The sequence below is a fragment of the Panthera leo genome, chromosome A2 (genome assembly GCF_018350215.1).
Source record: "Panthera leo isolate Ple1 chromosome A2, P.leo_Ple1_pat1.1, whole genome shotgun sequence".
Classification (NCBI taxonomy): domain Eukaryota; kingdom Metazoa; phylum Chordata; class Mammalia; order Carnivora; family Felidae; genus Panthera; species Panthera leo.
Window position 1 is genome coordinate 16,297,986 of NC_056680.1, and position 12,035 is coordinate 16,310,020.

Genomic DNA, 12,035 nt, shown 5'->3' on the forward strand with positions numbered 1-12,035 from the left:
TCTCGTCACTAGGGGGAAGTTCATGACCAGATCAGCTGGCCCTCTGTGAAGAGGCTGGCTGACTGTCTCCTAGGACTGCAGGCTGGATCTGGGGGGCCCTGGGGACCTAGAATACAGGCCATAAGTGCCACAGTTTATTGAGTCCCCTTAGGTGGTGAGAGGTCCAGGCCCCTGGCAGGAGGCAGTGTGTGTGACCCAGGGCAAGCTCTTTACACCTCTGAGTCTCTATCTGTAAATTTGGCACACCCTTCATCTCAGGGTAGCTTAGACTCCGCAGAGAAGTAGCCAGTATGGCTTGTCTGCGCCAGAGAAAGTTCCTGCTTCCTTGGGTTCCCTTATCCAGGCCTCTCTGTTGACATCTCCAAGGGTTGGTCTTTGGGAAGGGAAAAGATTCAGAAGGAAATCTGCCCCTGGCCCCCATGCGTCTGATTGCCCGAGTGGCTGTGGGCAAGTTCTTGGTCCTCAGTTTCTTCCCCTGTGACCAGACGAAGGCGGGGGCGGGGGGGGGGGGGGCGCTTGAACCAGATAATGAGTCTGAGGGACGTTAATGGTGGGTCTTCGGGTTGCCTTGGTACTGTCTCCCAGGACTGTACCTCCGGCATAGCGTGGTGCCTACCCTTCTAGTTGAGTTCTGCAAATGGTCAGCCCCCCTATTCCCTCGGGGGGGGGGGGGGGAGGTTAGCACTCATCTGTGCTGAGTCCCCTCTCCCTTCCAGCTCCTCACTTCATCAGGGCAGGTCTGGGGCACAGGCTGGCTGGTTGTAGCCCCAGAAGCCTGGGCAGTCAGGGGGTGGCCTAGGGCCGAGCAAACAAATCCAGGATGTGAGTATGAACCGGAAGCTTCAGCCAACCTCCCAGTGCTGCCTTCCTGCCCACATGGTCCTGCTCCTGCTCTCGGAACAGGTCCCCACCCCTCCATGCTGGGCTCCCAGGGAGTGGTGGCTGTGCTACTTTGAGCCCTGCTAGGGACCTATTGTGTGTGTGTGTGTGTGTGTGTGTGTGTGTGTGCTTGGGGGAGGGGTAAGATAAGGTAAGACTGATAGAGGGTGTTGTGTTAAGAGACCCCTCAGTTGGCCAGCCACCCAGTCAGAAGGTTCTCCCAACAACCGTGCCCCTCCCCTCAGCAGAGAGCTGACATCAGCTGGCAAACCTGTTTTCCCAGTTGTGGGTCTAGGCCCGCCCAGGGGAGCACCCCCCCCTTTCTGCCCTTCCTTTCTCCTCACAGACCCCAGGTTCAGACCCGCCCACCCCTCTCCCTCTAGGGGCCACAACTGGGGAAGGAGCATTGCTGAGGGAGGAGTAGCCCTTGGACAACATCACTCAATCTGAGCCCCTCGGGGCCCTGGTAGGGAAACCAAGGCAGGGTCATACCAAGGTCATCGGACACATTTGGGGCAGAGTCCGGCAGAGTTCTGACCCAGTCTCCGTCCTGGGAAAGGTCTAGTTCTGTGGGCAGGAAGCCTTAGGTGGGTCTGCACCCTGGGACAGCACAAGCTGTTTCCTCCGCATGGAGTCTTCTCCTTCCCGTTTGGGGGGGCCTTTGTCTCCTGTTCCCCTGACTGGGCTGGACCTCAGATCAGGCAGGTCCCCATTTTTACCCTCACTGTGCTTGCTACTTGGCAGTTTCCCCCCACCTCACGTTTCGCAGAGGCTCCGCAGGTGTTAGCTGAGTGGCTGGATGCAGGAGACAGGCCCCACAGCAGTGACCTGTCATGCCCTCGGAGGCTTAGTTTGGGCCTTGTGGGCAGAGGGGATGGGAACTCCAGGAGCCAGCACAAGGCAGTGGGAAGCACGAGAGGCCAGTTGTCAGGAGTGAGGGGGTGCCCGGGCGATAGGTGGGGGCTTCCCCAGGGAGGGCTAGCAAGGGGGTGAGGACAGGAGGACTGGGAACAGCACCCAGCAGGCTGGCAGTTGGGCAGCATGTAAAAGTTATGCAAAATAACACGCACACGAGCAGCCCCTCTTTGGGCGGAGCAGTAGTGTTGCTCAACAGCCCCCCAGTGAAAGGGAGTGCTGGGGGGCATGGCATCTGGGGGCGCTCAGGGCCGCCAAGGTCAGGACAGGTCAGACATTCAGGTTACAGGTGGGGAGCCCAGGCTGAACTCTCCAGTTACGCCTTTGAGGACTCGGGGTTCCAGGGAGGTCAGGTTGGAGCTGGAGGTGACGTTGCTCTGTTCACCCCTCACTGGTCCTTAACCTGACTGCTGACCTCCACTGCTTCATGGAAACCTGGTCAGGCCCTCTGCTTCCTCTGGGACTTTAGCTGGATCATATGCCTCCCCGTGCCTCAGTTTACCCTCTTCAAATGGGGAAAAGCGAGGCAGAATAGCCTCCTTAGTGCTTATACCTCAGAGGAGCAACCAGGGTTTCCTCTTCCCTGCCTTTATTCCTAAGGCAGCTGACGGGGCAGGACTGAGGTGATGGGGAGAGTAGCACAGAGCCCAGGCGTGGGGGGAGGGGCTGGTAATCCCTGGAGTTGTCATGGCAACTGGGGAGCTGATGTGGAAGTGTGGGGTCCCCATGGAAACAAGGTCGGTTACTATGGGGACCCTGGAAGGAAATTCTCGGTTTCCATAGTGATAGGACAAGGGGAAGGTTAAGCCCTAGGGGGCATTATGGAGACCAAAAAGCCCACCCCTTTCAAGACCCCATCCTCAGGTAAGGGGGAGAGCCTGGTCCAGCCACCTGGGGAACTTGTAGCACTGTGCCTCAGTTGCCATTGCCTCTGGCAAAGTCCCCATCTTCCTGCTTCATTCTTTGACCTGAGGTCCTCCAAGTCTGACCTCCGGGCCCCATGGTGTAGCCAGAAGCCACCTTCGGCTTGACGTTGCCATCACCCTCCTGATGCTGAGCGGGAAGACCCCCAGGCCTGAAAGAGTTTATCCTGACCAGACCCCACCCCACCCTGTCCCATTTCTGCTTGCCTGTCCCTGGAAATGGGGTGCTCACTACCACCCAGGCAATTCTGACCAGGAGCGGTCACCCACTGTGGAGCTACAATCCTCTCTCCTCACCCTGTTCCTGGCTCTAACCTGGGGACCACCAACAGACTCCCATTCTACCCACCTGGGACAGCCACCCGTGAGACCTTGGCTCTGCTAGTGAGCCAAGGTCCGCCACTCGTTAGTCACTCACCGAGGTGTGTGGGGAGAACGTTAGTGCTGCTCTAGCGTGCCAAGGGCTTGGGAAGGCAGAGCCCCTGGGTTTGGGGATGGAGCTCCCCGCTCGCCTTACCTGGTGCTGGTGGGTGTGGCTAGCGAGCCTCTTGGGGCAGCTGAAGCGTAAAGAGATTAATGCTGAGTAACAGCCTACTAAATGTGAGAACCGGGGCTGGACTCCAGAACCCGTGCCCTCAGCCCCTGACTGGCAGCCCCAGCCCCTGAATCACCAGACAGGGCTGGGTCTTGAAAAAGATGCTGGCTCTGGGGAGCATTCAGGCAGAGGAAGCATGGAGGGCAAAGCTGTTACAGACCCGTGGGCGTGGGGACAGAGAGTCATGCCTTGGGGCTGGGCCATCCAGGGGGTACGGGGTGCTGTGACATGGGAGGAGGCCGTGGACTTGCCTAAACCTCGTGCTGGGTGGGCTGATCAGACAGTGGCGGCCGCTCGTGCGTACCTGAGGCACACTGGACGCCAGACGCCGGTTAAGGAATTTTTGCGTATTGCGCCACTGTAAACTCCAAGAGAGGTGGTGATGGGGAGAGGGGTTTGAAGCCAGGTCTGGGCCCTGAGGTGACACCCAGGGCAAGCCAGGGCCGGTGTTGGGCTTGGGGCAGGGCAAGCAGCTTGGTCGTCCCTGTCCCCTGGCAGACAGCCCCACCCACCCATCCACGCCAAAGCTGCCTGCCCTCCTGGGTTACCTCAGAGTTCTGGGGAAGTGGCAGTTCAGTGCCCACCCAGGGACTGTTTGGGCCCAAATAGCCCTTGGGGTCTCCCCACCCCTAGTACTGAGTGTCCTCAGGGTTGGCCGGGCATAGACTGGGGCTCCCGCAGACGTGGTCATGAGTCCCCCTCATCTGTCCCGGGTCCACTGACCTCCCCCTCCCCGCAGCTTGCTCGCCTGCAGCAGAGCCTCATTACCACTTACACATGAGCCCCAGGGCCTGAGGAGGAGTGTGGGTACTCGTGGGAGAGGTGGGGTTGGGCCCTGGCCCCTTCAAGTTAGGGACTGGACTGGCCCTGCCCAGCATTCCTGCTCTGAGCTGGAAAGGGAGGGAAGAGCCAGTGGAGGCAGAGTGTGGGAAGCCCAGGCACCACAGCCACCTCTTCCAGCTCTTGGAGCCCTTGGCATTCAACACTGCCACCGTGACTGTGAGCCCCGACCCCTGCAGGGACCCCTGTGCCCCTGAGCACCGCAGCCTCATGTCATGGGGCTCAGGTCAGAGGTGAGAGAGGCAGATACCCCTATCCTCCCTAGTCCTATGCTTTAGAGAGACCCCTTATGCTCCTTCCAGAGCCATGAAGGCTACCTTGATTGCCTCAGCCCTGAACCCAGCCCAGCCTGGACCTGCTGGACAGGCCCAAGGGTGTGGTTCTAGGGATGGAAAGCAGGAGTGTGCTGAGTTTGAGGGGCCCACCCAGGTTCTGGGAGGGTCAGTCCAGGTGATGGCCACGAAGAGGGTGGCAGGTTTCTGTTTAAGTACCAAAAGCTCAGGTCACAGATGGCAGGGGGGCATGGGGTGGATAGAGGCCTGGACTGGAGGATGTGACGCAGAGCGGACGGAGAGCCTGGAGAAGCAGGTGCGATTGGACTGGGGGCCTGGAATGCCAGGCTCAGCTGAGCCCTTATCCTTAGGTTGGGTGGGCGGGGTGGAGGTGGGGTGGGGTGGGGGAGGGGTGGTGGACACGGTCAAACTTGGGTTTTCAGGGGCTCGGCAGAGCTACAGTGGGCAAAAGGGACTCACATTTTAGGTGAGAGATGTCTGTGGCTTACCTGGGGGTGGTTTGGGGGGTAGAAGAGGAGAGGGTGGTGTTGGGCCAGTTTTGAAGGTAGACCGGGATCTGTGGGGTCGCTGAGGCAGGGGCCACATGGTCAGCTTGGATGGGCTGGCCAGCAACCATGAGTGGCCCTGGCCTAAAACAAAGATCTGGCTTTCAACACCCTCAGAAGAGCAGCTGAAGCAGTTCTAGTGGATGAGACATCCTCTCTGGAGCCCCCCTTTACCCCCAACGCAATGGGAAATGTTCAGAAGTGGTCAAAGAGCCTGGCCTGCTCTGGCGTCTCAGGGTTGGGCATTTTGGTGTCATTGCTGATTGGTGGAGAGAAGGGGTGTGGACAGAGGTAGGGGAGCAGGAAGGCTGCCAGTGGCAGAGGGTGGAGAGGTCACCGAAGGTAACTGACAGAGAAAAAGTCACGGTGGTGTGGGCCTGCACCTTGGTAGCCCCAGCCCCTCTCACAGTTACCCAGGCCTCGGGTCTGTGACAAATGCACAAGTAAGGTGCCCAGCCACAGGGTGAGGGTTTGCTCTGCCTAGGTTTCTTGTGCTCCTGGCCCATTCTGCTGAGGTGTAGCCCTTTCCCTGGGGTCCATTCAGTCCCTACCCTGTGGTCTGGGGTCTGCAGGCAGCAGAAATGAGCCATCCACCCGAGGTAGTTCCAGAAGTCCTTGGGTTGAGGTCCATGGCACCGGGGACGCAGCACCTATGATGTGTCCCTTGCCCCTTCAGCCTTCTCCAGTCCAGTCCCTGCCCTACCTCTGCCCCTGGGAAAGAAAGCTGCCTTCTGGGCTCAGCTGGTTTGGGGGTGGAGCTGCAGATGCGGGAGGGAGGACTGGGTAGGAGGAGGAGCTCCAGGCCACCACCCACTCTGTGCCCTGGGAGGGGCATAGCGGTTAGAGCCAACTGGGGCTAGGCTAGGACCTACTCAACTGTGTCCCTGGGGTAGAGACCAGTAGGGCCGGGTGGGAAGTCCAGGACACAGGGAAGGGGGACAGGGCAAAGGTATGACTGAGTCCTCCATAATCCACATTGTTCCCTGGGCCTGAAGTGTTGCATCCAGGTGAGGAAGCTCTGAGTGCCTTGAATGAAGGGCCCGTATTAGCATCAGGGATCAGAACCTGTCCCTAGATAGGACTGCCCTGACTCCCCAAGTCCAGACCTCATGCCAGGAAAACGAGTCCCTGGTCTCCAAGCCCCACCCGGAGCAGGGTGACCACGCCCCTCTGCACTCCAGGCCCCGCCCCCAGTGCTGGGCCAGGTCCCTCGCAGCTTCTCTTGCAGGGCCCTGGGTGCCCCGGGGGGGCCCCCCCCACATCCCTGCGGTCTGCCGGGAGGAAGCGGCCCCCCTCCCCCACCGTGACTCTGCGCTTCCTGCCCCTGCCGGGGCGGGAGGGGACATTTCCCGTTCACACCAAAGTTTCCCTGGCGGCGCCCAGACTCGGGCTCAGCCGCTGCCCCTCTTGCCCATGGAGCCGGCTTTGGGGCCTGGGGTCCAGGTAACCAGCCAGGGAGGGCGTTAGGTTCCCAGGGCCAGGTAGGGCATTCTGCTTGTACTTGCGGGGAGTGTGCGTGTGCATGGGTCTGCCTGACCCATGGTGTGCATGTAGCACCAGAGCCATAGTCAGGGAAGGTCTCCTGGAGGTAGTGGCGGCTGCTGAGCTGAGAGAAGGTGGAAGGCAGAGGCCAGCCCAAGGCTTTGGATCAGGGGTGGCTGGAGGGTGGAAGGTCTTCAGCCCCAGCACCAGTGTGGGCCATGGCCACATCCCAGGACTGTGCACACTTAAGCCCCACCCTCCCCTGCCTATGTCAGGCTTGCCTGAGGCCCCAGGAGTTAGGGAGGTGGGAGCAGAGACTGGGGAAAGCAGACAGGGAGCCTGTGAGAGCTGTCAGCATGCGGGGTAGTCCTCTGATGCTGACCTTCCAACTTCCCATCCTCCTCCCCTCCCCGTCCCTCACTGTCTCCACCTGCACTGCCCTGCCTCCAACCCCTGTCTACCCCACGTCTACCTCCATTCATTGCTGTCTACACCCCCTTGTCCTTCCCATGTGCACTGAACCCTCTCTGTCTCCCACCACTCTTCCCCCCACTCCTTGGCCTGCAGAAGGACCTGGGCTACCTGCAGCAGTGGCTGAAGGCCTTCGTGGGTGCCTTCGAGAAAAGCATCTCGCTGTTCTCTCTGGAGCCGCGCAGGTGAGGCTGAATCTCCACGGAGGGCAGGGGCGGGGCAGGGAGACGGAGGGGCCTGGTGCCCTAGTGACCCCCCTCCCCGCAGGCCAGAGGAGGCAGGCGCAGAGGTGCCGCTGTTGCCGCTGGACGCGCTGCACGTGCTGGCCGAGCAGCTAGACAAGGGGGACCTGGAGCAGGCCCTGCTGCTGCTCAAGCTTTTCATCATTCTCTGCAGGTGAGTCCGTGTTGTTCTCGGCTCAGGGAGGTGGGGGGCAGCTTGGAACTGTGGGCCGAGGTGGGGCTGGCCTGTGCCTGTGACTTTTGTGACCTCTCTCCAGGAACCTGGAGAACGTAGAGGCGGGCTGGGGCCAGGTGCTGGTGCCCCGGGTGCTGGCATTGCTGACCTGGTTGACGGCAGAGGTGAGGTGGGCTCTACCCTGGGTGGGGAGGTGGTGGTAGGCGGTAGCCAGGGCCCAGCTAACCCCCTCCACCCTGTCCCCATACCTACAGCTGAAAGGAGCCCATGCATCGCAGGAGGGCCGTGGGCCGCAGCTGGAGAACGTGGCCCTGCATGCCCTCCTCCTCTGCGAGGGCCTCTTTGACCCTTACCAGACCTGGCGGCGCCAGCATAGTGGGTGAGAGCCAGCCCACCGCAGAGGGGGCTCTACCCTCCAGCCACCCCTGATCCCCAGAGAAGGCTGGGGAGAGAATGGGGGGAACCGCTTTGGCCAAGATGTGGAGGTGGGAGGGGGCACGGGTGTAGGCTGGTGAAGGAGGATGGCCAAAGAGGGGTGGGTGCCTGGCCTCACCCAGGCCCCTGCCCATCCCCCACCCCCACCCCCAGGGAAGTCATCACTTCCAAGGAGAAGAGCAAATACAAGTTCCCTCCAGCTGCTTTGCCCAGTGAATTCAGCGCCTTCTTCAGAGGTCAGGCCCCGCCCCTTCCCCCCCCCAAGGCCCCACCTGGCCCCGCCCCCAAACCTGAGCCCCTTCCTGCTGTCCTGCAGTTCCCCATCCCAGAGGCAGGATGGGTTGTGCTTAGTGGTGGCTGCAAACAGGGCTGGGAGCACCACGGGAAACTGAGGGGGGCCCCTGGCGCGGGGAGGGGCAAGGAGGACTTTGGGGGCAGAGAGGAGAGAAAGGGCACGTCGGAACAAAATGAGTAATTTCTTTTCTGGGATGGAGCGAAGGCCTCCCGTAAGGTGGGGGAGATAAGTTTCCCTTCCCCCTTCCCCCCCACCTCTTGGGTCCCCGCAGCCACTTGGACCCCACTCTGATCTGGACCATCTGAAAACTCCCTGGTCCAATCCCTTTGTCCCTGCAGCCTCCACCCCTCTTCTAGGCAACGTCTACACTAAGTGTCTCTACTTCCTGCTCCCTCGGTCCTGGGGTCAGTTCCTCCAGGACCTGTGCCCCCTGGGAGCCCTCTTCTCTTAGGTCCCCTCTTTTCCTCTCATTGGAATGAGACTGGCCAGGACCTTAGATGGGACAGGGCAAGGTGTGCCTGGACAGGGGCAGGCCAGGCTTGGTAAAGTGGTGGCCTGTGGGGACAGAAAGTATCTTAAGTGTCTCTGGGATGTCCCGTGGAGCTGCAGGCCTGGCATCTGGAGCAGGGGCAACAGCCCCAAGAGAGGAGATGCCCCTGGGGAACTCCCTGCCTCCATTGTCCCACAACCTGAATGCACTTCCCAGCACAGACTGGATTTTGTTCCCGTTGCCCTAAACCCCTCACTGGTGGCCTGGCACCTCCGGATCAGATCCTGCTCCTCCCACAGCCTCCCTTTCCAGCCCCACTTGCCCTCTGCACCTGGTCTGCTAGTCCTGGAATGCGACTAGTTACCACGTCTTTTCCTACCGTCTCCTTTCCCTGCCCAGGCCACCTGCACTTTCAAATGCCCTGTGTCCAGGGAGCTGTCCCACCCCATCCCACGTAAATCTAGTGAGCCCTGCCCTTGCCCCACCCCCGCCCCCCGCCATACACACCACTCATGTGACCCAGGGCTGGTCCTTTCTGCTCTCTGGGTTTCATTCTGTGGCCTGGCATCCTGTCCAGCTTTGCTGGAGCAGGGCCAGGTGGGCCTCCCACATATGAAGCTGTGAAAGCCCCTAGAAGTCCCCAGCAGGCGCATGGGTGGGGGTGGGGGGGCATCTGTATGGTAGATACAGCAAAGTCCCCGGAGCAGGTCACAGGAAGCTCCAACCGTCACAGGGTAGAGGGACCAGATTTGTATCTGAGAAACTAAACCCTGGGTTGCCATGGGGAAGCGGGGTGGGGTGTGTGTGTTTACCCTGGGGTCCCCACATTGGGGATTAAGGATCTGGGGAACTGGCCAGGCTCTCCGGGCAGGACCACGTCCCTTCAAGCTCCCCAAAGAAGGGCTGTGTTGTCCCTAGACACCCTGGCACAGAGCCATGGCATCTTAGACCCCCCAAGTACAGAGCCAGGTCTTTTCTCTCAGCCCCAGCCCCCTACCCCCACCCCAGGGCACCTGCAAGCTTGGTGACATTGTCCTGTCCTGCCCACTCACCCTATCCAGAGAGCCTGCAGGATGCAGATGGCTTGCCTCCCGTGCTGCTTTTGCGTCTCGTCCACCTCTTTGGTGCTGTCCTTGCAGGAGGGAAGGTAAGCCAGGAAGAGCCTGTGGACCAGAGGGTGGCCATCTCAGGGTCTCTGCTGGTTGAGCGCCTTGACCATTGCCATGTCTGCCCACACCTGCAGGAGAACGGGCAGATGGCTGTGAGCGCCGGCTCTGTGCAGGGCCTGTTGGGTGTGGTACGGGGCTGGGACCATGGGCCAGCCCAGGACCCCCGCCTAGTGCCCCTGGCACTGGAGGCACTAGTGGGTGCAGTACATGTCCTGCATGCCAGCCGCACACCCCCTCGTGGGCCAGAGCTCCGAACCCTGCTTGAGGGCTACTTCCGCATCCTTAATGCCGACTGGCCGGCGGGCCCAAGCCCAGGCCCTGAAGAGGCCCTCGTCACCCTACGGGTCAGCATGCTCGGTGGGTATGGGCTCCCAGGCTCTTGGGGAGGTGGCTCTAGCAGGGAAAGGTCTAAGTGACGATGGAAGGCAGGACTGGGAAGCACGGGAAGAAGGTTTAAGGCCGAGCGGAGGTGTTGCTGACAAGGGATCGAGCGGGGCTGACCCTAGACCCCTCCACAGATGCCATCCCCATGATGCTGGCATGTGAGGACCGGCCGGTGCTGCAGGCCACCTTCCTCAGCAACAATTGCTTTGAGCACCTTACTCGCCTCATCCAGAATAGCAAGGTGGGCTGGGCCCGGCTGGGGGGGAGGGCCTGGAACCCAGAGGCTGCTGAGCCACTTCTGGGGACCGAGCTGCTGCTGAGCAAACCTGGGCTGGACTTGGCCGGGGTGCGGCTGGTGGGATGGCCTAAGGCTCAGGATGGCTCTGCATGCCATAGGAGGGGGATGTCCTGGAAGGACCGGAGCTGCCCTGGCCCCTGGTCCCTCTTTCCCCAGCCCCAAGTCCGAGGGCAGGAAGAGGGCTCAGCTGTTTTAGATACAGTACCTTCTCCTGCCCACTTATCTGCTCCACCCTCCCCGACTCTGTTCTGAGCAGGGGATGGGCAGCTCAGATTCCCCCATTCTTCTTAGTGCCTGGTGGGGCACTCGGCCTGGGGCACACAGAGCCTTCCCTTGGGGTGGAGCTCTAGCAGCCTCCCCAGGTCCTGCTCTAACCCCACCCCTCCCCCCATCTTCCTCCTCTTCTCTCTCCTCTGCCTCCTATATCTTGTGCCTTCCCCCTTCCCCACAGCTGTACCTGCAGGCCCGGGCGCCCCCTGAGGGGGACAGTGACCTGGCTACCCGGTTACTGACCGAGCCCGATGTCCAGAAGGTACCACCTTGGGGCTGACCAGCTCAGGCACTCACCTCCCTGGGTCCCCACCCCCTGTGGCTCCCTCTCTAAGCCTTTCCTGCCTATGCAGGGGGAATGAGCAGACATGTGTAAGGTCTGGTGTGGCCTAGCGACAGGGCTGGGTCCCCCATGCTATCTCGCCCACCTTCCCTATCCTTATCCTAGGGAATGGGCAGGAGTGTTCTGTGCCCTGCCTAGTATTTGTATGGGGAGCTAGAGTTTGGCTTTGCCAGGCTGGAAGGAACCTTCGAAACTCAACCACCTACCCCCATTCCCAGAAGCGGAGACTGAGGCCCAGATACTACTGGATTTGGCTGTAGTCACTCACAGAAAAGGAGGTCCCCCACATGGAGCCATTTCTTTCCATGGGTCCTTGTCCCTGCCTTAAGCAGGTTACTGGGAGTCCCTTGTCCCCTTATGATGTGCTGCCTGCCTCACCTTGCATGAGGGCTGTAGGAGGCTGCAAGCTGTCAGTTAGGGGCTCTGTGTGGAGAGCCCTCTCTCTGGTGGTTTAACACCTGGGCCCCAACCTCTAGAGTCTCCCAGCTTTGTCTTTATGAGGCAGCCCCCTGTGGCCATTACACTTGCCTATTTTCTGAGAGCTTGCATATCTATTCATCTACTAAGCAGGCAAGGCAGGTGAGACCCCTGGTTTTCACAGATGAGAAAAAAATTGAGGCCCAGAGAGGGGAAAGAGGTCGTGTGAAGTCACTTGGGGAGTCAGGCCCCATGGAGCCCAAATACAGCCTAGCCCCTGTTGACAAATTCTCCAAGCCCTGCTGACCCCTCAGCCCTCAGGGGTGGGGCAGGGCGAGTGAGCAGTGCATGCTTCTAGCTGTCAGGTTCAGCCAGGGTGAGCCTCAGTGTCTCCACCTGGATCTAGGGGCAAGGGGCAGGGTAGGACTCAAAGGTCTCGAAGGTTCTTCCGGTTCTAACATCCTGTGATTGATGGTCCCTAAATTCCCCAACCCCCTATCAATCATCATGGGTGATGGGGCACTCGCCTGCCTGCACATGTGTGTCTAGATTGGGTGGGGATGGGTGGGGGCCC

The 12,035-nt window shown here is 60.5% G+C and overlaps 1 protein-coding gene across 6 annotated transcripts in view; it reads left to right on the forward strand.

Annotated features, from left to right (window-relative positions):
- NBEAL2 (neurobeachin like 2) overlaps positions 1-12,035 on the forward strand; it is a 29,697-nt gene that overhangs the window by 1,179 nt on the left and 16,483 nt on the right. For 3 of the 6 annotated variants that reach the window (XM_042929135.1, XM_042929129.1, XM_042929132.1), the window contains exons 2-10: positions 7,040-7,128; positions 7,211-7,339; positions 7,443-7,524; positions 7,615-7,739; positions 7,949-8,031; positions 9,642-9,727; positions 9,824-10,106; positions 10,268-10,374; positions 10,883-10,963. In XM_042929135.1, coding sequence (XP_042785069.1) covers positions 7,040-7,128; positions 7,211-7,339; positions 7,443-7,524; positions 7,615-7,739; positions 7,949-8,031; positions 9,642-9,727; positions 9,824-10,106; positions 10,268-10,374; positions 10,883-10,963 — 1,065 coding nt within the window. Of the gene's footprint in view, positions 1-6,280; positions 6,434-7,039; positions 7,129-7,210; positions 7,340-7,442; positions 7,525-7,614; positions 7,740-7,948; positions 8,032-9,641; positions 9,728-9,823; positions 10,107-10,267; positions 10,375-10,882; positions 10,964-12,035 lie in introns of those variants that run through there. The other 3 variants (XM_042929131.1, XM_042929134.1, XM_042929133.1) reach the window with 3 other exon arrangements.